The following is a 27961-nucleotide window of genomic DNA, read 5'->3' as shown; positions in this document are numbered from 1 at the left end:
CCCTGGTGTAGTATAATTTCTACATTATTTATATTAAACACATGCTTTAACTTTGAAAATGATTTAACAGATTATTTGTATTAAATATTTTCTAAATTTATCGAACTCTTTTCAAAATTTTTTATTAAAGCTTTTGGTTTATCTCCTATTGAATAATAAACTCTTAAAATTATGTCCGGTAAAAAATGCAAACATTGCGGTTCTTCCGAAATAGAAGTAGATCCCGCGAGAGGAGATGCTGTATGTACCAATTGTGGTTCCGTATTAGAAGATAATATAATAGTTGCGGAAATTGAATTTCAAGAAAATGCGCATGGTAGTGCATCGGCAATTGGGCAATTTGTGTCAGCAGAATCTAAAGGAGGCGCCTCAGGATTTGGCAGAGGTACCTTTATTAATTTCGTAATACTTTTTATTGGTGTGTATTAAAATAAAAAAGATATTTTAAAAAAATCTGTAATACTTGATGATGATGACAAATGTTTAATATTGAATATAAATATACATTAAAAAATATAAAACTATATTATATAAAAATCTGTCTTTACTGTGTGTGCTCTGTACTTAAATATTAAATAATATTTTTAAATTAAAACTTTATACATAATTAAAATTAACCCATTTAAAGTCTATCAAAACTGAAATAATAAATAATTATTTTAATATCAGGTATCTGATATCATATATGTATATCATGTCATTTCTTAATTGTTTTTACAGCCTTTAATGCTGGCATTGGGCAGGAATCTAGAGAAGTAACACTAAGAAAAGCTAGGGAGGGCATTACTGCTTTATGTCAGCAACTTCGGCTCAATCAGCAATGCATTGATATATCATGTAACTTTTTCAAAATGGCTCTTATGCGTCACCTCACTATAGGAAGGCAATCTGCTTTAACACAAGCTGCTTGTGTTTACATGACCTGCAGGACTGAAGGCACTCCTCGTATCCTTTTAATATCAAGATGATATAAATTGTGGTCATTGTGGTGTAGTGAGATAGTTGTCTGACTGTGGACACAATGGTTGTATGTTTGATGCTAACTCATAGGAATTAATTCTTTTCATTTTATGTTTAAAAAAATATTAATTGCCACACTAATATAAAATCTTTTAAATAATTTGCAAATTTATTTTTCTAAATTCTTAAGTTCTTTAATTTTATTATATTTGCAAATAATAATATTCTAAACAAATAAATACAGATTTATTGATAGATGTAAGTGATGCATTACAACTGTGCTGTTATCAACTTGGTCGCACCTACTTCAGACTGTCAAGAGCCCTGTGCATTACCATTCCACCAAATGGTAAGTACACCTTTTTCATTTTTTAATTATTTTCAATATTATGGCAAAAAAATATAAAAAATAGAAGCTATTAAGGCACAGTGTGACAGCATCTGACTGTAAACATAAAGGTTATATGGGCTTGAAATACTATCAAGGGATGATATTTCATTTCCCTGCTCTGGTAAAAAAAAACTGAGTTCCAATGTGCTATGTTTTGAATTTGCACAGAAAGTTTAGAATACTCACTTTGCTTACCTTCTTTATTTTATGAAGACACCTAGTGTGAATTTTTGTAATGATTAAAACATTTTTTATCTCTACATGTATAATTTCTAACTGGCAAGAAATAATTGAAATAGTATTGAATGTATTGTTTATATAATTATAATTGAATACCAAGGATATAATTTAGTAACATTCAATTGTGGAGTAATGCAAATGTTAAAACTATAAATTATATATATTAAATAAAAAAAAACACATTGAAGCATTTAAATTTATTGGATAGAATTTTTATAATTATTAATTATTACTAATTTTCTAAAACTACAAATTTCTAGAGAGCTTTATACAACACCCATATCACATTCTCATTTTACTTAACTAACCTCAACAATATACACAAGATCTTTACATTCATTAAAATAATTTAACATAGGAATGGTTTAAATTTCATAAATATAGGACTTTATATAATTGAAAGACCTAAATAAATACAATTAACCATATTAACAGTTAGAATTGCAGCCTACTCGATTGTCATTCCTCACTTGTATTGGTATTGGCCATTACAGCATTCACAGTCGGGCCATAGTAGATAAGCTCCGGAATTTGACCACCTTGTACTCCCGTTCCATTTGTACTTTCTGAAGAGCAATGAAATTGGAATGTCACAGTTCCCATATAAACTTCACTTAAACCTTCTTGTCCAAAGTAACTTAATTCACTTCCATCCAATATAGCAGAAGCAGTATAAAAGCATTCTGGTTCTATTTGAATAGGATTCTCAAAGTAAACATGAAAAGTGTTACTTGATCCGTCAGAGAAGAATTTAGTGTTATTTTCAGCTAAAACTCTTCCTAATCGTTTTAATTCAATTTTAACATTATAATCAGCAGCACCATTTGATGACCCATATAATCCAAAACCAACAACAAATATTCTTTTGTCTACACAAAATTGTATTGAATCACATCTGCCTCGATACCTCCATTGATTACTTCTATATGCACAAGATTGGAATCGATGACAAATCTGAAATTTAAGAATAAATAATTAATATATTTATATACAATGATCATAATAAAAACTAATTGGAGTTTATATTACCTGAGCTTTTAGTCCAGCCCTTGCTTTTACAGGATAAGACAACTGCGGCTTGCTTGATGCAGTAAAATGTAAAAACATATCTATGGTTTCTTGAGGTGTTAAAATGCCGAGCTGTGCAGCACTGTTTGCAAATTCCTCCAACGTCATAGTCGGGAATCTAATTAAATATATTGCACTGCCTAGCATTGCTCTTTTATTGTTTGGTGTAGCCTCTATCTCTCTACGAGTACACTCAGCGTGAGCCCAAGCAAGTGCCGCTTCAAATAAATTTATTTCTTTACAATTGAGTGTCTCTCTTGCTAATACTGATTCTAAAGTAGATACATCAATGTCAACGAACCCTTCAGAAGTGAGGGCCATCTCAGCCTACAATAAGTAGAAAATAATTAATAAAAGGTTTTCAAATGAAACTGCAATACAAATTGTTGAATAGTTTTATTTACAATTTAAAAATAATTGGAAATGTACAAAATATTTTTGTAAACCATTTCAACAATTACATGCTTCATACTATTATTACATGCAAAATAATACTACACAAAATGTATTGCAGTCAATCTACTCACATTAGATAGCATTGTGTATAATATAATATAGCTTATAACAATATATTTACTAACTAACTTTTGTTGAATAAGATTATAATATAATCAGCACATTTAATATTATTAATAAAACACCAATATTTCACATTTAACTATCAATAGATTAATGGACATTCAATACAAACAAATTAACTTTTTCCCCATCTTTAAATAATGTGACTAGAGATATATACACTCTGGAATGCATAAATAATAAATTAGAATTTTTGATAAACATTTTACTCTAAATCACAACCTAAAATTGAGTATTACAATGATTTGTCAAAAAAAGTTAGTTACAAAAGTCATTCAAGTTTTCAATCGATAGTTCTTTTATATCAGGGCTTGAAAAATTCCTACTAGAAGATTCTGATAGGTCTATAAGCCCTAAGCTGCTATAAGACGATGAGGGTTCTAGACAAATAGTTGCCAAATTTTCGGTTGATTCACATACCTGAGCATCTATTACTTCCCAGCATCTCTGCATCAGTTCTGGTTCTTCAAACAATTGAGATTGACTTAACAGCAAACAAGCATTCTTTGCCGTAAGACTAGTTTCTAAATAGTTAACACAAGCTCTTGCTAAGTGTGGAACTATATATTTTTTGGCAACATATAATGTGGAAAGTACTGTATCTGCTTCCAATTGAATTTCATCACAATATAAATACCTGTAAACAATGAGATTAAAATTATATTTCTGTTTATGTAAGTACTAAAATATTTTGAATATTAGTGAAGTTAACATACTTAAGTAAAGTAAGAAAAGCTGATGGTTCAACATCGGGAACTTCAATTTCTTGTTTACATTCAGCCAAGCCTCCGTAAAACATTGCATAGAATACTGAACTGCCAGTGGCCAAGACATATTTGTGTGCAGGAATGACTTGTGAGTGCCCTGAGAATAAATAACGATATTGAAATACATAAATTAAATTAATAATTTTTACTAAGCCAAAGAGAAACAAATTGACTCACCAGATCCACCAACTATAAAAGTAATATCAGCCATTAATTGATTATTGAACATAGCCGCATTACGTTCTCGCACAGTAGGTTTAGTAGCTTGCCAATTAGGATCTATCGTCAAAGTTCCCGGAGGCGGCGCCGGGGACACTGTGGGCGATGTTGTGGAACTTGTCGACCCACATGGTGATGGTGGTCCGCTGTAGCATTGAGAAACTTGTGTTCCAGTTTCACGCTGGGATATCGTGTGTGGAGGCGACAGCGACAAACCACCGTCATTGTTTATATTTTCCGCTGAAATTACACATAAAAAAACTTTTAATATAATATTAAACTACATGAAAGGTTAGTTAATCTTAAATTTGTTTTTAATAGAATATTTTTATATATCACAATTGAACATTAATTTCTATTTAAGGCCACCCGCGGAGTAAATCAATATTTTTAAAAATTTTCAAAACCTCACCATTTATCCAGTTGATTGTTTGAGCCATCGACATTCTACCTGTATTACCAGTTATTCTTTTAGTTGGTTTAGCTATGATTCTATACGATAGATTAGACATTTCGTACTATTAATACAAATAATCAGAATTTTCAATTTAATACAAATACGTCAATTATTTTCTGCGCAATGAGCGGCCATCTTGTGTCTTGCTACGAGACGCTATGAGTGGGGGCCGGGCGGCGGTAAAGCGATCTTTGCAAATGTCATTCGGTTCATTTGCCGTTCTAAAACCACACTATTTCAGGGTTGCCCACTTTGTGCCCTTTGTTTTTTTTTATTAAACAAAAGTAAATTATATATTTATATTTTTACTATTTTATATAGTTTATTTTATATTTAATGTTTGTTATATTTTATGTTAATCATTGGAATTAATTATTTTATAATTGATTTAATATAGCATTCACGTAATAAAAAACTCTAAAATGAAAACAAGCGTTAGAGATAGTACTTTTTATGATTTTTTTAAAAAAATGAGTAAATATTTAGATCTTCATAAATGGAAAAAAAATCTCGCTATTTATACATCAAACCAACTCTCTACTCTACTATTATAAATTTCTTACATATAAAACATACGGTTTATTTTTTTAATTACTACCTTGAATTAACGGTCTCGGTCGTTGCACGGCATAGACTCGCCGCCTTTGCGATCGCTGCGCTGATTCCTGGCAATTCAGCTCAGCGAATCTTCCATCTTCGTCGATGAGGCTTTCGAAAAAATCAACGCTGCTACTCATTGATGACCGGATGTGAAATGCATACCAAAATATGCTAAAACATAAGAAAAATGCACATATTAAAAATATACTAAACACCATTTTATAAGGAAGGATGTTAGATATGCAAAATGTTCATTAGAAATAAATTCTTGCTTAAAATTATTTTGTATTTAAATAAATTTTTAAGAATTGAATGGCTATTAATTAAGACAAAACTATTGTATTCTGTACACCTTACAGTTTGTAGTTTGATGAGGTAAACGTTTTCATACCTAAAATATTTTTTTTATAAAATAATAGTAAAGTGGGTTATTACCCATTGTGTTTTGAATTAAATAAAAAGAACTCGTTTTAGAAGCATTCATAAAATTAAATAAAAAATATATGGCGAATTAAGCAACTTACAATACTCGGTAAAAATTACTTAAAATGCATACCGTATATGGCAGTTTTGCTCTAAAATAAATTGTTTTACACCAATACCACCCATAAATGGAAATACGTATATGTTACCAATATGTTTTTGTTTATAGTACTTATGTACGTATCAACACAAGAAGTCTATACTTTAAAATTGAATAATAAGGTATAGCGCGCACTAGTGATTTTTGTCACCGTGACTGTTGCGTCACTGTCACCGTGTACATTACACTTAATGAAGGTGCGCGCATTTGGATACGTGACAATTGGGTGACTTTTTGTCCGCGGAGGACGGCAACACGCCGGTGACGCAACTGTCACCGCGTCCATAGATTTGTATGCCCGTGCGCGCATTAGCAACTAAAAGTCACCTCCCCCTTGCGGTTTCCATACTAGTCGTCTTCCGCATAAACATGAAACAACAGCATGTTGCATTGCAGCACCGAATTTTTATTTCAAGAATGGCGTCAAGTTCATCACCAAGGCAAAACGTGTGTTTTCATGAAAATAAAATAGACAATGACAATACTGATTGACGAAATTGAGTTGAGGCCATTGCTCTATGACAAATGAAAAGTTGAAAGCCAATATTTTCTACGTTTGCTTTTTTTTCTATTTCTTAATATAAGTGCACAGACAACCATCTCTTCGAGATCCATTTTATCAAATGTAAAAAGTTTCGTCACTGTCATCGCAAGTGCGCGCAGTCGCGAAAAGTATGGTGACATGTCAGTGACAAAAAATTTATTGTCACCGTGACAAAAGTCACCAGTGCGCGCTAAGGCTAATTGTTATCCAACCATTCTGTCAATGCATAAAATTTTGTGTTATATTATTATTAACTTAAAAAATCTACCTGTACAATTTAAATGATTTTGATTGTTAGAAAATATTGATTTCACAACATCATTTAAGAAATAAAATTCGATTGGCCGGTATAATTGAAGCAATATTTACAATATGTTTTTCATAAGAATTAAAGTAGATACCTAGACGAGATGCAAACATAAATACAATATATTTTAAATTAAACAGTAGTTTAATTTACAACGTAGGAAAAATCCGGAACCATGTAATATATTTAAAATGAAAAAATATATTGTTTTAATTAATAGAAAAGATTAACGGGAGAGATATATATATATGTAGTATACACTAATGGAACTTTATACATAACGTGACCATTTTTTGGTCGGCTCATGGAATATTGTAAGGGTGGCTTTCGTTCAAAACGGGAGGTCTGTACCTATGCGCCATTTTATTTTTGTTTATATTTTGTTTACATTTTAATATAAAATGAAACTTTTACAACGTCAAAACAAAATCAATACATGCTTAAAACATGTAAGTATATTGAAATCAGCTATTAATCATTTTTAGGTGCACAATTGTTTAGAAAATGTCTAAAATCTGCAATATCTGAATATTGACGATAGCCCTGGATTTTACACGTCAACTTAACAAAGAAATAATAGTCAAAAATATGTTAAACAATACAATACAATATGTGTAATGTATAATAAAAACAAATTAGGGAGGTCGTAGTTGATAGAAACCTTTGATTAATGATTTTTAAAATGTTTTATTTATCTTCATTACTATCATTCTGAATTTAATCTGAACTTGGTAAAATGCAATATGAAAATTGTTAATTATTATAATGTCACAAAAAATTGAGGCCGGCACGAGCCTCGGCACAAACATATGATTGTAAACGCGACGGTTGCGGGTACGATTCCCACTCAGGGAAATGAGTTATTTAAATAATAATTAATAATTCCATTTCTATGCTACAAGGCAAAGCGAGGTGTTGAGTTGCGCCACTTAACACGAATTGCCTTTAAAAATTGGCGGAAAGTTGGGAATGGAGTGTCTTAACACTAGATTCCCTCCGTTTATCCTGCTAAATGAGGGACACATGACACATGACACGTGAAGTTAAAAAAAGTCAATCCATTTATTCAATTTTCAAACTAATTAAGTAAATTAATACAGCTTTGTAAAATGTGTTCAAATATTTCTTTCGTTACCGTTGCATAATGAACTCGTATTTATTTTAGAAAGTTAAGCTTAAAATCTCGAAACCAGTGTCTCTATACCGCAAATTATCTCCTTTCCTTATTATATTATAATAATATATTTAATTTTTCTACGGTTCTATTCAAACGCGTCTAACTATAGAATAAAACATGGCATGTCTAGAATTTATTAATTAACTCTAGACAAGTTAATTATTCATAAATTCTAAGCCTGTCAGTGCTCTATTTATATAGTCGTCGGTCGTCATCAACACTTCATATAGTAAATAAATTAAAAAAAAAACAAATATGTAAACAAACCGGTAAATAAAGAAGAATAAATCAGCTTTGTTGAAAATCCAGCGCAACAATATTTTCCCCACTATATACGGTAATATTCTGTGTTTCCTTGTGGCTCTACCCTTCATTTCATAGTTTAAACTCTCCGTAAACACATTGCTGAACACTAAAATTGAATTACAACACTATAGAAAACAAGACTAGATGTTAATACTGGCTGGCAAGCTGTATAACGACGTTATAGTCGTACGATGCGCACGCGCATACGACTCGACTGGCCACGCTCTAAAGGCGTCCGTGCCTGCTCAGTGAGAACGGCTCTTACGCAAGGTCGGTTATGGCACCTGTCTCCGTGTAAGCTTAGTCAGTGGATCGAGAAAGCGTGTGTTATTATCTTATCGCTTTTTTGTTATTCCATAATGTTTAATTTTTGTAATGTCTTGTCTATTTCATAAAATATATTAACAAATAAATATATTTTTGAAATCGATATTACCACTCGAGGAAATTAAATATTTAATATTTTTATTTTCTCGCTCCCATAACGAGGAGCGGCAAAAGCAGGCAATGCTAAAAAATATATATAAACTAGCGACCCCCTTGCGGCTTCGCCCGCTTTTACTACTGGATTATTCATATAATGTATGTTTGCAAAGCACTTAAGATAATGTGAAAATTAATTAAACTCTAATGCAACCCGCATTTTCGTAGTTTCAATAAGTATTTTCCAATTGTTATACTCGGCAAGGATTTTTTAGTAGGTACCGTAATTTTAAATCTGTGCTACTAATCTTTTCAAGTACTTATTAAAATATATTTAAATGACTATTTTTAGATAGTTAAATGACTATTTTTAAACGGAAGAAATTATAAACAAAAGCCTACCTACTAATAACTACTACAAAAAATATGAAACCAAATATATCGCGCTAAAGTAATACATTCAACTCCAATTATCCAATACGTGCAAACGCATCTAAATCTTCGTTGCTATGCCTCTATAGCGGGCGGGTTTTTTTTTTCGAGCTTGTGGTTAATGCTGAAGAGGGTATTCTGTCCCTGATGAAAAGCAAGCACTACGTGGCTGCCTGTGAGGAAAATTAAATAGTATGCATCGGCCGGGAATCGAACCCGGGTCGCCCGCGTGGCAGGCGAGCATTCTACCACTGAACCACCGATGACTGCTCATGACGCGCTTGTATAAGCAAAACGTCGCGGGTCGCGTTTCGCAGCAAGGATGTTTTGATATTGTAACAACTTCTAAAGTACTTATTAAAATGAAAAAATAGTAAAAGACAGTTTTGATCTACATTAAATAGCCAACGTAACTAATATACTTAATTATATGCTGAGAGTAAGGGATAAGTAAAACTTGAGTCGGCACAGCTGATGAGTCAACGGCGTGATGTGTCAACAATTAAATGCGTTTTTCTCTAAAACTATTCGCAATTTCGAAATAGTGTAAAAAGCAAATTTTATCTTCGTTTAACGTAGAAAATTAATAAAGTATTTTAAAGGATAAGGATTAATACCATTATGGAAAAATATCCCTCACAATAAAAAATATATTGAAATTACAATTTTTAGATAGAAATATGATCACTACACGTTATACTTAAAAGATAAAAATATGCTCTCGCGGACTTTTTTGTAGATCTTATTAAGAGGAACAATACTCCAATACATTATTTTCATATAGTACTTACCATTAAAGCAGCGCATGCGCGAAAGTGTCTCAACGGGTAGGACTTTAGACACATTTATCGTATTTATGTTAATTTACATAAGAATGTACAAATAATAAACTATATATAAACCTTCCCTGAGAAATACTCGACCTAATGGTGAAAACCGCATAAAAATCCGTTGGGTGGTTTAGAAGAAGAAGAGTTAGAAAGTTCAGACAGACACGAAAAGCGACTTTGTTTTATAAGATATATAGGATGAAGTATTTAATGCAGGACAGCATCATTTATTTCAGATTCTACCTACGATATAGGTAATAAAAATATTTTAAGCTTAAAGCAACAGACCTATTGTCTAGTTTTTTATAAAGAATACTAAAATAGGTTACCTGTTTTGAGGTCAGAATTCTAAATATAAAATATTTTGTTTTTAGAATTGTAAAGTTATAAGTTTATGAATGTTCAATTCAAGTAGTTTTTAATAAATTTATCTACATAAATCTGAAATTTGTAACGTTATGTAATATAAAGTATGTAGATTTAAAAAAAATGAAAATGCACGTGATATTTCAATCTAACAATTTGTTTACTAAACTTACCTACAAATTTGAACTGTACCTCTTATGTCATTATTTTGACACGTTTTACCCCGCATATAGCAGGGTAGGATGAGGGAACCTAATTATCCTCTGTACCATAAATTTCCATGATACAGAGCGAAAAAATGAAAATAATCATTCCCTTGAGTGGATATCGAACCCATAACCGTTACGCAAATTTTATTACTCTAATAAATATGATTTCCATACACATTGTTTGAATCATTAATACAAAACGGGTGACGGCCGAGCGGACGCACTCCGCCTGTTTAATATGCCTACTGTGTACTTGTACTCGTACTACGATCGGCAACAAGATGATATTCAAGATATGTGACAATACGAGTATTGTTTTTTTTATGTTATTTAAATTAATTTTATTATTATATTGTTTTTTAAGTATCTTCGCCTTTATTGTTCGATTTCAAGGGCGTTGTAATATAGACGTTGTAGTAACGCAGGACATATCATTAATGTAGGTAGTGGGTTCGATTCCTATCCAGAGAAATGAAGTGTATAATATTTGAATTTTTTGCTCTGGTAACGATGCAAACGCAGCATTGAGAATTCCGCGGAAAGCGGGGAACTGAAGTGTCGTAATGGGAACAGAGTGCCTTAATGATTTATAGGTTCTCTCTGCCTACCTAAATAATTTAGAGGTAAAGTACAACTTTTACATAGCCAGAATTGTGTTGATTAGAATTAAATTTTTTACTTATATTGTTTAAACGATAATTTATTATAACGATATATTAGCATTAACTACCCGAATTAGCTGGTAGTAGCAGAAAATTCGCATGTACATATATAATATGGTTTTTATGTTTTCTTACATAATAAGCCGTATATTTATTTAAATATACTAAATAGAACTTAGCAAACGTTATTATGATAACTTGGAATTTGGCCTGGCGTCTTATTTCAATATTTAAAACGCAATAGCTCCAATATATGTCACAAACTTGAGAACGGAATATTTAACACTAGATTCTCTATGCGTAACTTGCTATTTTTTTATGTCCATAATATGGACCGTTTATTTTGAGAGTGGTGTAAGTCCATTTTCTTTTGTTTCGAGAAAATTAAAAGTTAGTATGTCGATGATTATGCAATTTCATTTACCGACTGATTTTAAGTTGTTCAAAACATGGGTCTTTTTTTGAGAAATTAAACACGGACTAGTTATATATAAAAAAAATACATTAAATTAATCATGAATTACGTGATAACTCATTTTTGGAAAAAATGGACTTACACCACTTTCAAAATAAACGGTCCATATGTTTACTTACTTTATGCCTACTTTTTATTTCGGTTACTTAATTTCTAATTAAAGAATTGAAGGAAGGTACTCTACAATACAACGTTTTGTAATCTAAATCTGAGATCGATCTTAAGATGCCTCTTTTCATTAATTTATTAATTAGTTATATACCTATGAATGAAAATGGCATCTGAAAATCGATCTCAGACTTGGGAGCGACGCGGGCCTAAGATAATTAAGTTCTAAATGTATGAAATGTATAATACATAAATTATTTAATTATTTTTTAGGATCTACATCCGCTAAAGAACTGAATATATAAATTACATAAATAATCTAAAATTTATTTATTTTGAAATTCTTACCAATTTTTAATTAATTCATGTAATGTATGTATTTATTTGAGGTTCGAGTTAATAAAACAAGGACCTTGTATTTTTTAAAATAAATTAACATGATAGTTAAGTGTCAATAACCCGTATAGAAATGTTTAAAATCTAAAGGGCTGATAAATGTCATGACCATATTTCCCTACAATAAATGTCATTTTTAATCTATACTAATATAATAAAGCGGAAGAGTTTGTTTGTTTATTTGTTTGTTTGTTTGTTTGTTTGTTTGTTTGTTTGTTTGTTTGAACGCTAAGATCTCTGGATCTACTGGATCGATTTACTTTGTTTTTGTTTTGTATGAAAGCTGCATTCTTCAGAAGTGCTATAGGCTATATAACATTACATAGCACATATATACTAATAAATTAAAATACTTTCTAATTTGACATGCAATTTATTCTGCCATGTTAATAACAACCGTCGTCGCTACGCGACCGCGTTCGTTACCGCGTCATTTATATATTCATCCTTATGAAAATAAATATAATAGTCACTTTTAGCATTTCATCTAGATTGAAATTATATTTCTATAGAAATTATATTCTTATATTTCAAGCAGGCGTAGCCGCGTTCGGGTCCGCTAGTAATAATAATAATAAGAATACTTCATTACACTAAAAACAAAGAAAAAAATATCGTTTGTCTTTATGTCAACAGAAATTGCCGCTATATTAATATATCTTAGATTAGCCGGGTTTTTAGGGTACAACAGACAAAAAAAATTACATACAAATATAAAATTTTCAATAATAGATGTTAATGGAAGGGTACCTGAAACAATAATAATTTTAATTTTAGTGTTTGTTTGTCTGTGAGTTTCTTTACGCTAACTCAAAAAGCTGTTTCCCCAAATAAATATTCTTTAAGGTCATTAAAAATTTAAATATTTTTACATACAAAATTTTATCAAAATTTATTTAGTCATTTTCGTAAGATAAATAATTAAAATGTATTGTTAATCCACTATTTCTACGGAGAGGTGAGAACTTTGATTATACATCAAAAAAAAAGCAGAATGGAATTACAAAAAAGACCCAATTACATAAATGTTTAAAAAAAACCACCTCCACACAAAATCGTGAGAAATTAACTTGATCGATTTATTTCAACACCAAATAAAGAATGATAAAAAAATACAATCGAATTGATAACCTCCTTTTTGAAGTCGGTTAAAAATCACCAGGAGACCACGTCGCCCGCTTTGCTCAATAACAATAATTTGATTATTGCGTATGAATCATTACTGTTATGAATATTAATAATTGATTTGCAGTAATTCGTGTAGCAACCTTGTGGTTGTACAACCTGTGTCTCACAGAAATTTGTACAATGCTTTATGTAAAGTCGATAGTCGATGAATATAAAAATTTATAGATATACGACCAAATGGCTGATATACTGGCCAATATACTAAGTCTGAAAATACTGAATACTATAGCTAGTATAAAAAAATCTTTAATAATTCACTTTACCACTCCAAGGTCTCAAGTTTGTGCGAAAGATTCAATGGAATAATTAAAATTAATTTATAAAAATATATTCAAATGATATCTTCTCAAGCATAGATAAAATTTTAATTAGTTAAAAATTATTTTGTACCTCTAAAGAGTTAGATATGTTGCTTCTAAGTGTAAATTAATAATATATAGGCACATTTTACTTTAAAATATTAGTACACTTTACTTTTTAGGGTTCCGTGCCTCAAAAAGTAAAAACGAAACCATTATAGGATCACTTGGTTGTCCGTCTGTTAAGACTATTTATCTCGAGATCGCCTGGAGGTATCAAACTAAAATTAACACATAATCAAAATGTTTACAGTACTTCCAGTAGATTTACAATTATGTAGTTTAGTACTAAATGAACACTATACTTACAATACAATTAAAAGAATATTTACTAGCACGTATTTCATAGAAAAATCATTACAAATTTACATTTTCTTTTGTAGTTCGTTTATAAAATAAGTGTACCCGCAAATTTTATATAAGTTGTACTTCCCGTTGATCCACAATCGAGAAATTGGTACGGAATCCTTAGTAGGCGAGTTTGACTCGCACTTAACCGGTTTTTTTTAAATATTATCTTTATATGGCGTACGACACCACTGAAATGTTTCATTAATTTTGTATAAGAATTGTTAATTTACAACTTTGACCTTTCTAAATTTTGGTATAGACTTTCCGGCAGTTGCATATATTAGGTATATTACTTCTTGATTACAGATTTAGACCTTGGCAACTATAGCACTAAAATACTACTACTATATTGTAATTCCCAATTGTATATAATTATTTAATTAGCTATAAAAACTATATAAATTTAAAATAATAAACTTGGCAAAAAAATAAAACTTACAAAGCTTTGATAGCGAGCAATGCCATTATTACTTGCATACTAGCGACGCTGTATTCTGTGACATCACTAAATATATGTTTTTTTCTACCACCAGTTTCACTTTAAATATCTTCATTTAAAATAATATTTATTTACACGAGCACAAAGGTAAAAAAAAATGATATTATTTAGCCTCATGTCTATAAGCAAAGTAAAGACGTGTTTCCCTGAGAAATTTAAGTAATAATTACTATAGATATCCTGTCTTAAACGATCGAGTCCCTGACACCGAGGGTGTGGTGTCAATAACTCCTGGGAACTTCGGCTCTTTGTCTTTATTATAATTTGCGTACTATCGATGTAAATTTGTGCGTCAGGTTTGCTTTAATGTCGGCGGCTAAAATTATAATAAAATATTTATTGTTGTCTTTCATTGGTACAGAAAAGCTAGTAGTTGCTTATATTGTAATAGATTTTAAATTTTTCTACCTTATCACCTTATCACTCTATTGCAGCGGATGTATCATAGGTTAAATAGTTGCTAAAAAGTGATTCCAGAATTTAAATTACTTTTTTAATTTAAATTATAATATAAACCACATTTAATTGTTGTAAAACGATTTTTTTTGTAATCAAAACTCAATGTCAATGATTGTTTGACTTACCGTTTATTTTAAAAACAAAAAGTTGAATTCCTGAATGTTGATGCATAATCTTATTTTTAGAGTGTGGCTAGTTTTTAATAAGTATTCGGCTGTAATCCATACTATGCATACTAATGTTATAAATTTGAAAGTAACTCTGTCTGTCTGTGACGTAATCACGACAAACCGCTGAGCCTATTGTGATAAAATTTCATATAAACATACTTAAGGGTCTTAGGATTAATATATCTTTTTTATGTTTTTCAAGTCGTGGCGCAGGTGCACCAAGTATAATAGTTAGTTTATTGTCGCTGAACTGAGTGTGGTTTTGTGCTTTCATGTCGAAATAGATTATTTCCCCTTTCAGAATCTCTAGTCTTACCGTTGTTTTGTTTAGGGTCTAGTCCCAGTGAATGAGTGACGCACATTGCCACTTTTTTTATCACGTTCTGTGAGAATTTGTTTAAATGTTGTACGATTAGGGCCGGTAGTAATATACTCCAAAAGGCACTGAATACATGCAATTTGAGTACATTTGTGTTCCTTGGATCTAATAGCTTTTCCGAGCTTGCTGTTATGCCCCCAGTTTTTTGCTGTGGAGATGTATATGATGCGGAAATGCGCATGTCGTGTTCCTGTATGACTAGCGATGACTTTCCAAGGAGAAAGTTTATTTCCCCCGGAGTAATGTTTTCTTTCATACATTGAGCAATCCAGTGTGTCGCTCCCGTAGAGTTCCTCGTTGTCGTTTTTTGTTCTTGACGTGTTTGCATTTTCATTTCAGTGCAGTACCACCCAGTATAGTAGTAGTTAATTGTCATAAATGACGTTATGTAGAATGTGTGAACGCGACTGATTGTGGGTTTGATCCCCATTCGAGGAAATGAAATATTTATTGGAATTTCTATTTCCATTTCTTCGCTCTAGTGTCAAGAGCCACTCAACACGCAATACCTCCAGAATCCGGCGGAAAATTAGGAACGGAGTGTCGAAATTATAACGTTTAAACATATTGACGTTTGGATTATACGCAATTGATTACTTACGGTTGTGTGAGAAGTAGGTTAATGTTGAGAAATCATAATTGAATGCTTACATTATATTGCCCTCTCGTACAAATACTCGTAATGTATACTGGTTTACAATAATATGGACACCACTGCCCGTTGAGGCTATGTTGTTATTTTACACTCAATGCTTGTATTTGTTTCTTATCTTCCTTATATCGATTATAACTAATGGAAATGTATTAAAATGATTCTTATTCAATACATTTCCTTGAAGTATGTTAGAGGAATGCATACTTTACTTACTCTGTAGTTCCATAATTGACATAATATCTAACTCAGTTCACTGAGAAAGGGTAAACAGTACACTTCTGAATGGGGGTGGAGTCTAAAAGGCTGCCAAGTTCTGTAAATAGTACTGAAATTAAATTATGTATAACTATTCAGAGGCGGCATTATTTAATTATTATTTTTAATAGCTTTTAAGTGTTATTCCATTCCTTTAAAACTAAAAATACGATTAAAAAGTAGAACTCAGCTTTATCTGAATCCATGCTTCTGGAAAACCGTCCAAGAACTAATTTCTCATCAAGCTACGTCGAAATTCTAAAGTTCTGCGTTTGTTGTTACCACTCAAAGTCAAGCACTGCTTAGAATTATCTTTTAGCAAACGAGAATGCTATTTATTATTAGTGTCATATCACACTTAGGAAATAAATATTTACTTTAGACTTTTTGAAAAAAAGCCCAATAAAAATTATGGATGCACTTCTCTGACCTTCCCCTTCTCTTCTCGTTACCCTGCAATGTGATTCAACATTCACGGTAAATCTATGAAATCCAAATGAGTTAATTTTGGTTCTTTTAATAAAAAAAATATATTTATAGCTTAAATTATACTTGCTTGCAGTAGATAAAATTTTTAATTATTATCCTGTGTTATTGTTTTAGATATATTTTCCTCCATTATGTTATAAATACCTCATACCTACCTCGTAAATGATGTTATCATTGTTCTTAGTTGTTTTTTAAATAACCTGTTCAAAGATAGTTTAACACTTTAACAGTTTATGTTTTATTAACTTGAAGATATATTTTACGAAGATTATAATATTAAAACGTACCTACCTATATATAATTTAATAATATTTTAATTAAATAATAAACTAATCCAGTGGTCAGTAGGCAAAGTAGTAGGCAAGTAACAGGCATAAACGTGCGACTATAAACGCGAAAGGTTGTGGGTTCGATTCCCACTCGAGGAATTGAAATATTTTTATTTTTCTCGCTCTGGTAACGAGGCAAAGAAACTGGTAATTCGTGTTTACCTTTTATTAACCGACTTTTATAAAAAAAGGAGGTAATCGATTCGACCGTATTTTTTTATGTATAAATTACCTCATCCAATTTATATATTAGGCTTAATTAAGAGTGCGTACATAAATAATTTTTACTTGAAATATCAATAAACAACCTTAAGAAATTTTTTGGTGGGTTTACCGTTACCCAAATACCATGGGTCAAGATCCCGGTGTCGAAAGTGAAATGGGTACCGTACATCTCGTTCTGCGAGTTCGCGAGTCACGTTTCTTTTGTTTTTAAAGCATTGCACAACCTCGTAAACTGGTTTTTAGTGCTGATATGGGGTTAACATAATTTTTGTATACTAAATTAAAACTATAGTTAGTTAGTTATAATTATTCATTGGGATATAATTGTATTGGTAAAACAATTAAAAAGATTTTAGACTGTCAATAAATACATAAAAATATTTTTTGTTTCACTTAGCTGTATTCCGCACATAATGGTAGAGGCAGAAGAAACCTGTAGGAAATCTAATGTCAGTGTTCCCATTATGTTACTTCCTTTCTCCACTTTCCGCTGAATTGTCGAGTGTGTTGAGTATCGAATGGTAACTTTGTTACCAGAGCAAGGAAATCTAAATATTGAATATTTCTTTTCCTGGAGTGGGATACGAACCCACCAACCCAACCCATTATATTAAAAATGATAAATATTATGCTTACATATCATTAACTATCGAGGTTTATTTTGAATTTACCAAACAATGTTGACAAATGTTTTACCTTTTACGTATATGCGGATGTCCTCTTGTTATAAGATGAGTAATTAACATATCCAAAAACTGATTTCCTTATCCGCAATTTACAGACCCGTGTCTCTACATTCTAAGATTTGCGTCGCAACTCAAATTTGGTGAAAAACAACACGACGTTGGTATGACGGCGCTACGTATGGTGCAAAGGATGAAGAAGGATTCCATACATTCGGGTCGTCGGCCATCAGGAGTTTGTGGTGCTGGTATGGAATCGTTGAGAATATCTTATCTTTGGAATATTTTATTTAACATATATGTATTTTTTTATCAATTTCGCGCACCGTTAGCGGGGTAGGCAAAGGGAACCCAATGTTAAGGCTCGTGTTTAATGAAAATATTAATAAATTATAATTTATTTCCTCGAGTAGGAATCGAACCTACAAATTAACAGTCAACCACTCCACGAAGGCTTCAGAATGAAGTTAATATATTAAAAATGATTAACACACAATTATTATAATACAAATATATATTTTCAGCACTTCTCATAGCGGCCCGTTTACATGACTTCTCACGTACTCCAACGGATGTTGTACGTATAGTTAAAATACATGAGACGACGCTTCGTAAACGTTTACTTGAATTTGGAGAAACTCCCTCCAGCGCTCTAACCCTTGATGAGTTTATGACGGTAGACCTGGAGGAGGAACAGGATCCTCCTGCTTTTAAAGCAGCCAGGAAAAGGGATAAGGATCGATTGCAAAAGGTAATATTAGTGGAGATAGATATCTTTTACATCTGATGAATAAAATAAAAATGAGTCTCAATTAGGATAATATTGCAGAACGATGATATTATTATAATATTTTATATATATATTATGAATATTTTAAGTTTTCTTTAAAATAAAATTTTTAAACAACACCAAATTATCTTATCCTTAGAGGTACAGAATTATTAAATAACCTCAATACTTCTTTTAAGTTATATTTAACTTTTTTTTTCTTTTTAGTTAATGGAAGAAGAGGATGGAGAAAAAGAGTTGACGGATCTTCAAAGAGAAATAGAAACACAATTAGATAAGGATACATCAAAAAGGAAGCGCTCGTGTACAAATATTAGATCAGATTTGCCCAATGCTGGTAAGTGTGTACAATGAATTTCATTTGCATTTAATTATCATATTTTTATTTTTTAATCTTACAGCCATCGAGTGGTTTATTTGTTGGTTAAAATACATAGAATACTTTACTCGTATTATTTTTGCATTTACTTTTAAGTTGAAATTAGAGGGGGAAGTGAAATAATGGTCTTTGCTTATATATGTTCTTATAATATATGTTCCCATATATATATTATATTCATACTCCTATGTTATAGGAGGTAAAGCCTAAAGTAAAAAAAATATTTGTATAATTTTAACTTGTTTAATTTTGGTGAAATATCTTTTTTATCAAACAATATTATATTATAATTTTAATTAAGAATATTTTATATGACTTGCATTGATTATAATAATTGATTGTGCTAAAAAAACTGTTGAAAACAATAAACAATAACCTACACTGTTTTGACCGTAAGGAAAATTAACAAACTTTGTCAAAACCGTTTATTAACCTTCCTTACGGTCAAACCTTTTCATATACTTACAAATGAATTTATATTGTCTTATTTATATAAATTAGTACATTATATAGCGAAAAAAAAATGTAACGTTATGTATGTTAAGGAACAACTTTTTATAATATTTGAGAAGTGGGCGTCAGGAAGCCACTATATATTAATCACAGTGTTAACAGCTTCCGACACTAACATTTATGACTCATTCGTTTTATTAATATACATAAGCATATAGGCCGTCGTAGCGTAGAGGCACAAGCGTGGGATTATAAACGTGACGATTATGGGTTCGTTTCCTACTCGAAGGAAAGAAATTAGAAAAATATCTGTACACTCCACAGGCAACCTAGTGGGCAATGCATGCTAAGTTCCCAGGTTCCTTTCGTCTACCTTGATATGTGCGTAAAAACACCATAGCGATTGCTTGAAATCATAAACTGCATTCGCATATGTGTTTTTATTTACTTTGTTTCCTGTGTTATTAGTATTTTTTCTTTTATTTGTGTGCAATAAAGTAGGTATATCCTATTCTATTCTATTCTATTCTAATTTAATACAACAGAAAATTTTATTTTCCTATTGTATATTTTCATGTTTTAGAAGATGGGGTTCTGGAAGATGCAGAAGCATCTCGGTTTGCCACCGAGGACACATTATCTCTTATCGGTCAAATAGCTAATGACGCTCAGCCAAAAGATATCGCTAAGTGTGCTACGGAAAATCTTAAATTAGAAAAAGGACTAGGTTTGTTTTTATCACGCTTTGATTACCTTAATCTATATCTATGTACACATATATCTATATATCTATCTATCATCTGTATATGTATACCTCTGCTTACCCTGCTATTTGCGGGGATATTTTTAACAATTTAACCTGTATCTATCAATATTTTTATCCATCCATCGTTGTATTTATTCATGGTGGGATTTTTCAAGATTTAGATGTATTTAATATCAACAAAAGGATAACATTGAAAATGATGCAGACCCAATCCCAACGTTAGCAAAAGAATCAGGTATATTTTTTATTACTTGTTACTGTTTTTAGAATCATTTTGAGGTCGTATTCTATGTTTTTTTGTAAGACCATGAAGGATAAGTGGAGAATCAACTATAATAATTTAGTATAACTAACCTTCCAAAAGACGAAAATAATAGGTTCTGTTCATTAATGTTTTATTTGACATTCACATATATAATTAAATGTTATTAACGAACTCTTTTTTTATATTTAGTATTGATTGTTAAAGAAAATAATATGTTTATTTATTTGAAATAATTATCAGTAAATGTAGTTAACAGATCTGAAATATTCTTTACTAATAGAAATCCCCATTATATATGACTAATTATTATGTTTATTTTGATTATATTGAGAGTTCTGTTTCAAATATCAATAAGTATGTATATATTATTTAAAAAATATATATTTATTGGTCTTTAATAGTTTACTAATAAAAATGTTAATCATCATTTCTGTATTTAGTAAAATTAATAATAAAAATAATAAATTGGGGTGGGGAAGAGTCTCACTGTAATTGCTATAGTTGTGGGTTTGACCTCTTGAGAAAAATAATCAATGACTTTTGCTAGCGAACCGCATCTCAAAGGGTCTTAACATTAGGTTACCATGTTCTCTCTGCCTACGTCGCTTGCGCAAGATACAGCGTGAAAAACAACAACATATTTTTCACGCTGAGATTTCATTTTCTTTTCTTTCAACAGGCCCTGAATTAGTAGTAATAGGATTAGGACCGACCGATGAGAAAACAGAAAAATTTGCTAAACCTGAATCTAAGATTTTCAATAAAGACTTGCACAATGAAGAAGAATTGCATCTTGGTAATCAAGAGGAGGAATATATTAATTCACTTATTATGACCGAAGAGGAAGCTCGTCATAAAACTTTACTATGGCATAACATTAATGCAGATTATTTAAAGGAACAAAAAAGTAAGTAGTGAAAAAATAATAATTTATACAATTTCATCAGGTTAATGTTTTTATATAATAACTAGCGGCCCGCTCGCGGTTACACCCGCGTGAACTATGTTATTATTAATTTCTGTCTCCATGACTACGTCTTAGTGACGTCTATCCAAAATTTGAGTCTCCTAGCATTTGTAGTAACGAAGTTTCATACAAACTTTCGACCCAAAAAACAACCCCATAGAAGTCGAATATTGCAAATTCCCGTCTTAGCGAGCATCTACGTCCTATAAGTAACTCCTATGCAAAATTTGAGATTCCTAGCACTTGTAGTTTCTGAGATTTCGTGATGAGTGAGTGACCTTTCGATTTTATATATATAGATTAATAACTTACCTCAATGATTATATTAGAATTTCATTCGCCTATTAAAAAAAAATTTATTAATTTTTTTAGAATATAAATCTCAATTAATGAGAAAATCTACTTATCTTAACATTCTTCAATATTTACCTTGTGTTTTTATAAATCTTATCACCATACATCATAACAAAAAAAAGTGAATACTTATTTGTTTTTAAATCTTCAAATTAAAATAATAAAAATAAATGTTAACTTACAATAACACATCCAAATCTGCAGTCAAAGAAGCATTACGTGCAAAAGAACGAGAAGAAGGCAAAGACAAGAAGCGTAAAGTGCGCGGTTCTTACAAAAAGAAGGTCGCTTGCAACGCAGCCACTGCGGGCGAAGCCATCGGCAAAATGCTAGCTGAAAAGAAAATTAGTTCTAAAATAAACTATGATATATTGAAAAGTTTAGATCAACCAGGGAGTGTGGTGGCGCCATCTACTCCAGTTGCTGCTCCGTCTAATGATGAGTAAGTTTTTTTTAAAGGGAAGTAGAAGGAATGTGTTACTAATTAATATCAAGTCTTTAATGCACTTAGACTTTATAATAATTGATTCAGTAAATGGCAAATCTATACTAATATAATAAAGCGGAAGAGTTTGTTTGTTTGTTTGTTTGTTTGTTTGAACGCTAAGATCTCTGGATCTACTGGTCCGATTTTCATTGTTTTTGTTTTGTATGAAAGCTGCATTCTTCCGAAGTGCTATAGGCTATATAACATTACATTATACATATAAACTAATACATTTTAAAATACTTTCTAATTTGACATGCAATTTATTCTGCCATGTTAATAACAACCGTCGCGTCGCTACGCAACCGTTACCGCGACATTTTGATATTCATCCTTATGAACATAAATATAATAGTCACTCTTAACATTTTATCTAGATTGAAATTATAGTTTGCTGTATAACATTCTAATAAATAATTAAGGAGATGTCACTGATTCGAAATGACCTAGCCTACGGGCGGCACAGTGTGAGTATGACCGACGCGAACGGGCAGATGACATTGACGGTTTTATAAATTTTCATACATTTTCGAACTATTGTAAATGTTTATGTAATTATTTGCTGTTTATAATTAATTTAAACTACACTTTGGTTCTCTTCTTATTTTATTTCATATTGCCCGCTAAAATTATCCTACTTAATAGAGAGAAATGTTTAGTTATTTCATAGAGTCGATATCTATGTACGCACGCACAGAAAACTTTAGGTACTTTTTCTAATATTGAGAATACCTATCCTTTAGTTACTTTTAATCCTTTTGTTGGTTCATTTCAATAACTCAGATATTTTTTTCTAATAATGTGTATCTACTTATTATTCTTTTGATTATTTAAGCTTATATTTTCTTACTAATTCTATTGAAAGTTGAAAATAATTTCATGAATATATTTAATAAATATTCTTATAGTTGAAGCAGGCGTAGCCGCGTCCGGGTCCACTAGTCGTTAGATAAAAAACGAACTCCTATTATATAACAAAAGTAATAAAAAATAATATAAAACTAATAAACTAATTTTACACTTTTGGATGATATAAAGGCTAGGCTAGGCTTTAGCACGCTTATATTACACACGAAGCTGAAAATGCACGTGGAAAATACATTGGATTACAGGTTGAAACCTAATTTAAAATTAGAATTAATCTCATTTAAAATTATTTAAAACTTTGTGTTTCCTTCTATGGAAAACTTTAAAATTATTAGAATTCATATATTGTAGTCGTATATGAATTATTTCTTAAGAATTTTGATATTTTATTTTCACAATGTACACATCTTAAATAAGACTGTCACTTAAAAGGATTTTATAATTAATTAACAAATGACCAAATTGCAGGCAAAAAGCACCCACACCGTTAATACCCGCGTCGCCAGCAGTGCGCAAACGTAAGAGGAAGATGCCCACTGTGCCCGCGAGCCCCGCGCCCACCGTGCCCGCAAGCCCCGCGCCCGCCGTGCCCGCGAGCCCCGCGCCCGCCATCCCCGCCCCACCCATGCCCGCACCGCCTACACCAGTACAAGGTAGGGCTCTTCTGATCACGCTGTAACCCACATATAACTGGGTAGACAGAGGGAACCTAGTGCTAAGATACCACGTTCCCTACGCACCGCACAATATTCGAGACTTTGCGTGCTATGTGACGGAATTGAACGTCGCGCTTTGTAAACTTGTCAGAGCGAGAAAAATAATTCACTTTCTCGAGCGGATATCGTACCACAACCCCCACATTTATAGTCAGATGCTGTTCATCTGCGCTGTCTCTTAGGATAGGACCTACGTACCCTAGAAATTCTACAATTTTACTATTACTCTCTGTTCTCTGGTACGTGTCAAAAGGCTTGAAGCTGGTGGTACAAGGGCTTGTTTGTACAAGTTCAAATTATGTATCGATAATAAACAAATATTATAAAACTGTTACCAAATTAACTACACATAACAAAAGTTATACACATATTATATAAATTGTTTTGAATTCTTTCAATGAAAATTGTCAAGATCCTTTGATATTCTCCGGAAGCCCAAAACCGATTGTCGTGGAGATCCTTGTTGATGGCCTATGTCCAACAATGATCATACAAAATGCTGGGATGATGAAATGTAAATGGGAGTATTTATCAATGATGTCTCTTTTTTTTTTCAGAAGTTGTAGATGACTACGACGAGGATTTGGATGCGGATATACCAGATGCAAATGAACAAATGTCACTGGCCGCCATGTTGAAAAACGGGGACGACGACGATTATTATGACTACGAAGAATACTAGCATTACCTAATTACGTTCGTCGTATTACTTTATTTATAATACTATGTATAATGATAGGTTGCCAGCCTTAATCAAACTCGAGTACAAATCAGCAATATATATTATTAAATAACTTTACATAATGATAGTAATGATGAATTGCAAAGTATAGGTACGTATATTTAAATTAATATTTACTGTCTTTAATGATTTTTCTTAAAATGTATCAACATTGTATATTTTTATACTATAATATATAAATAATTGTATATGTATATAAATAAACTAATTGTTCCAATTATTTTTTTTGAAGTTGGCAACTTATCAACTATTATCGTTGTATATTTATTTATTGGTTAGGTATTAGGTTTTTTTTATATATTGTAAGTTTTTACTGCCATGAAATAGTAAATATACTGCATATTTGGATTTTACTTTGCCTAGAGATTTAAATCGATTTTCGAAAAAATACCCTTTTTGAAAGTCCCTGGACTGGAGGATTGTAAAAGTAATTTAAATCAACTTTTCATTTGTAATTAAAAAAAAGAAAAATATATTAAGTATAAATTGTCATGTTCTTAATAATAATGGGCATTATTTTATGTTATAATGGTTTATAAAGTAGGTAGTACTTTGTGGCTATAGGAACTTGACTTATGTCAGTTCTTAACTAATCGGGACAACAATCTTTTAATAAATCTTTTATTTTTTTATATATCATTGACGTAAACACAAGTTTAATTGGAAAAGAAAAAGATGTAGCAAAGTGAGAACATTTTTTTTACCTTTTCAAACATTTATTTAGGTCATAAATTTAGAGATAATGTGTAAATGCATAATAATTAAGCGTTAACCGAACATTTATTGTATTTGTAATTCCATGAACAATAACCAAATAACTTGTGTAACATACTTTTCATTCAATAATTTTAAGTCATAGATTATATATATATATAAGTCATAGTTTAAATAATTTAGTAAAATGATTTCTGAATGGTAGAACCCCTCACCGCGTATTTTTTAAACAACATACGATCTTTCAAGAAACGTAATATTTATTGAACATAAATACTTAATTGAGTAGGATTTGTATCTACAACAAGCATTTTGGTAACATCCTGACTACATGAATTAGAACAGTGTAATTTTTTATTATTAAATAATAATAGAATCCTTTTTATACTTACCCCACCGCTTCAAAATAAAATATGTATAATTTTTTTAAATGTTAATATGTGATTAATGTAATGCCATCTGTTTATTTTTTAAGTACATTAGTTTTTAAAATCAAACATCAGCTTCACTCTGTATCCCGCTCACAGTAAGGTAGGCAGAGGGAACCTAGTGTTATGACACTCTGTTACCTATTTTCCGCCGAATTCTGATGCGAGCGAAGAAATGAAAATATAAATAAATATTTTTAACTATTTTATTTTGCACTAACATATAATTTTATTATTATATTGTGAAGCATTCATTTCAATCGTTTCTTAGTAAATAAGTAGGTTTATTTTTCAATTAATGTACCTAGCTTAGGTTTTAATAAGACACAAGGTAAAATAAAAAAAAAAACATGTTAAATTATGATCTCAAGGTTATTTGTATAGGTTAAATGCGATAAGCTTATAATAATAATATGTAACCTACATTTATTTATAAGATAGTAAGTAGTCAACTGTTTTTTAACGAAAACATACATTGTTGTTTTTTACTATAGATGAGCAGTTTTACTGATTGGCATGTGAAAATCTGGATTTTGTACCATTATCTTAGAAAAAGTGTCAAATGCATTAAATAAGTTTGAAAAATATATTTTATTAAAATCGACTTTGTTAAAGCTAATAAATGTGAGAAAACTAAGGCTGTTTCATAATAAGGTATTCGATTACATTGGAATAACAGATAGTATTGTTATTATTCAACTCGTAATCAGTAAATGTTGGTTTTCAAAAGATTTTTTATTTAAATAGTTTAAATGTTGTGTTTACGGCTAGCGCACGTGTTTACAGTTGTGAAACTGTCACCACAGATAAAATAAAAAAAATAAAAATAAATAAATCTATCTAGTCATGTTGGCCGGATAGTACCTATCGATTGGAATGTTACTATTTTAACTATTAATAAAAGGCTAAAGGCGGGCTCACTAGTATGATAATATTTTTCCAACACTACTACAGACTAGTAGGTTACGTAACATCTTCGACAACGGTTACGTAACAACGTCATTAAATATACAAAAAAAATATCAACTTGCAATTGTATAAAGCTTATACTTATAATGAACTATTTGAGATATTTTTCTTAAATCTTCCAAATACTTACCGTATTAATTACTGATAGTTTACTCGTTTGAAGTCAATGATGCTGTCTTATACTGTTTATTATTAGAAAAAAGCTATTTTATTATATGTTGCTAAGTAATTAAGTTGAACATAACCAAGTTATGAACTGGCCTTGTAATGTTTTTTTACAATATTTTACCCAATTTTTATCCAAATTTTCTTACATGTATAATGAAATTTTAAGTTTTTAGGTAAATTGTATTTGAAAATACAGTAAAGCTATTCGTGACAGTTCATTTATATAACATACATACTGTTTGCTGTTATTTTTTTATAATTGGATGAAATAGAAAAAACTAATATTTTAATAATAAAGCCTATTATTTTAACTTTAGTATTTGGCTATTTAAATTAAACCTTATTTGTTTTACAGTTGGCATTTTATTTTATTTAGTTTTTACATACCATTGTTTATGGTACTATTTCAAGATCCCTTATAAGCCAAGACCAATCCGATGGGCCCATCATCCTCCCAGGCGCCATAATGTTTCCATAATTATATTGCAAGTCTTAATGTAACAAGCTCATCTCTCTTCTTCATACCTTTCTTTCCTTCTTATCTTCTCCTTTACCTTCTTACCTTTTCATGGCGCTATCTCTAAAAGGGCCCGACTTTCAAGTTAGCGAGTACGCATACAGTCTTAACTACATATTAGACTAATAATCCTCAAAACTCCATCATTACTAAAATAACGTAGGTCCTGGGGCCCTGGGATCTCAGTTTAATATAAAATATATGCAGGTTGATATCTATTAAGAAAAAAACAAAAGATC

At 30.9% G+C, this 27961-nt stretch overlaps 2 protein-coding genes across 3 annotated transcripts; one reads left to right on the top strand and one right to left on the bottom strand.

Annotated features, from left to right (window-relative positions):
- The first annotated feature begins 11 nt into the window (after positions 1-11).
- On the top strand, positions 12-27439 carry Brf (Brf RNA polymerase III subunit). The gene is made up of 11 exons (XM_085189674.1): positions 12-385; positions 721-945; positions 1205-1309; positions 18239-18388; positions 18665-18891; positions 19138-19267; positions 20346-20489; positions 21473-21700; positions 22319-22556; positions 23937-24121; positions 24742-27439. The coding sequence occupies exons 1-11, from the start codon at positions 172-174 to the stop codon at positions 24864-24866; spliced, it is 1971 nt and encodes a 656-aa protein (XP_085045800.1). The 5' UTR covers positions 12-171; the 3' UTR covers positions 24867-27439.
- lute (BTB/POZ domain containing protein 3 lute) lies at positions 1774-8431 on the bottom strand. 2 transcript variants are annotated; one of them, XM_085189675.1, is made up of 7 exons: positions 8160-8431; positions 5280-5452; positions 4183-4464; positions 3955-4102; positions 3659-3875; positions 2621-2986; positions 1774-2545 (listed from the first exon to the last, which is right to left on the bottom strand). In XM_085189675.1, the coding sequence occupies exons 1-7, from the start codon at positions 8264-8266 to the stop codon at positions 2051-2053; spliced, it is 1788 nt and encodes a 595-aa protein (XP_085045801.1). In that variant the 5' UTR covers positions 8267-8431; the 3' UTR covers positions 1774-2050. The 2 variants fall into 2 exon arrangements, with proteins under 2 accessions (XP_085045801.1, XP_085045802.1); XM_085189676.1 differs by lacking the exons at positions 5280-5452; positions 8160-8431 and adding an exon at positions 4637-4954.
- Positions 27440-27961: the final 522 nt, after the last annotated feature.

This window comes from Heliconius melpomene, chromosome 8, assembly GCF_056956725.1.
Source record: "Heliconius melpomene rosina isolate 202511_hmr_F chromosome 8, ASM5695672v1, whole genome shotgun sequence".
Classification (NCBI taxonomy): domain Eukaryota; kingdom Metazoa; phylum Arthropoda; class Insecta; order Lepidoptera; family Nymphalidae; genus Heliconius; species Heliconius melpomene.
This window is presented reverse-complemented; position numbering and strand designations above follow the sequence as displayed.

Bases quoted from the DNA above. Each gene is read 5' to 3' on its own strand.
- Brf (XM_085189674.1), top strand. From the start codon at position 172: ATGTCCGGTAAAAAATGCAAACATTGCGGTTCTTCCGAAATAGAAGTA. The intron at 386-720 runs GTACCTTTATTA...TTGTTTTTACAG, and splicing joins CGCCTCAGGATTTGGCAGAG to CCTTTAATGCTGGCATTGGG. The intron at 946-1,204 runs GTATCCTTTTAA...AAATAAATACAG, and splicing joins CAGGACTGAAGGCACTCCTC to ATTTATTGATAGATGTAAGT.
- lute (XM_085189675.1), bottom strand. From the start codon at position 8,266: ATGAAGGGTAGAGCCACAAGGAAACACAGAATATTACCGTATATAGTG. The intron at 3,876-3,954 runs GTATGTTAACTT...CATTGTTTACAG, and splicing joins GCTTTTCTTACTTTACTTAA to GTATTTATATTGTGATGAAA. The intron at 2,546-2,620 runs GTAATATAAACT...CTTAAATTTCAG, and splicing joins GGGCTGGACTAAAAGCTCAG to ATTTGTCATCGATTCCAATC.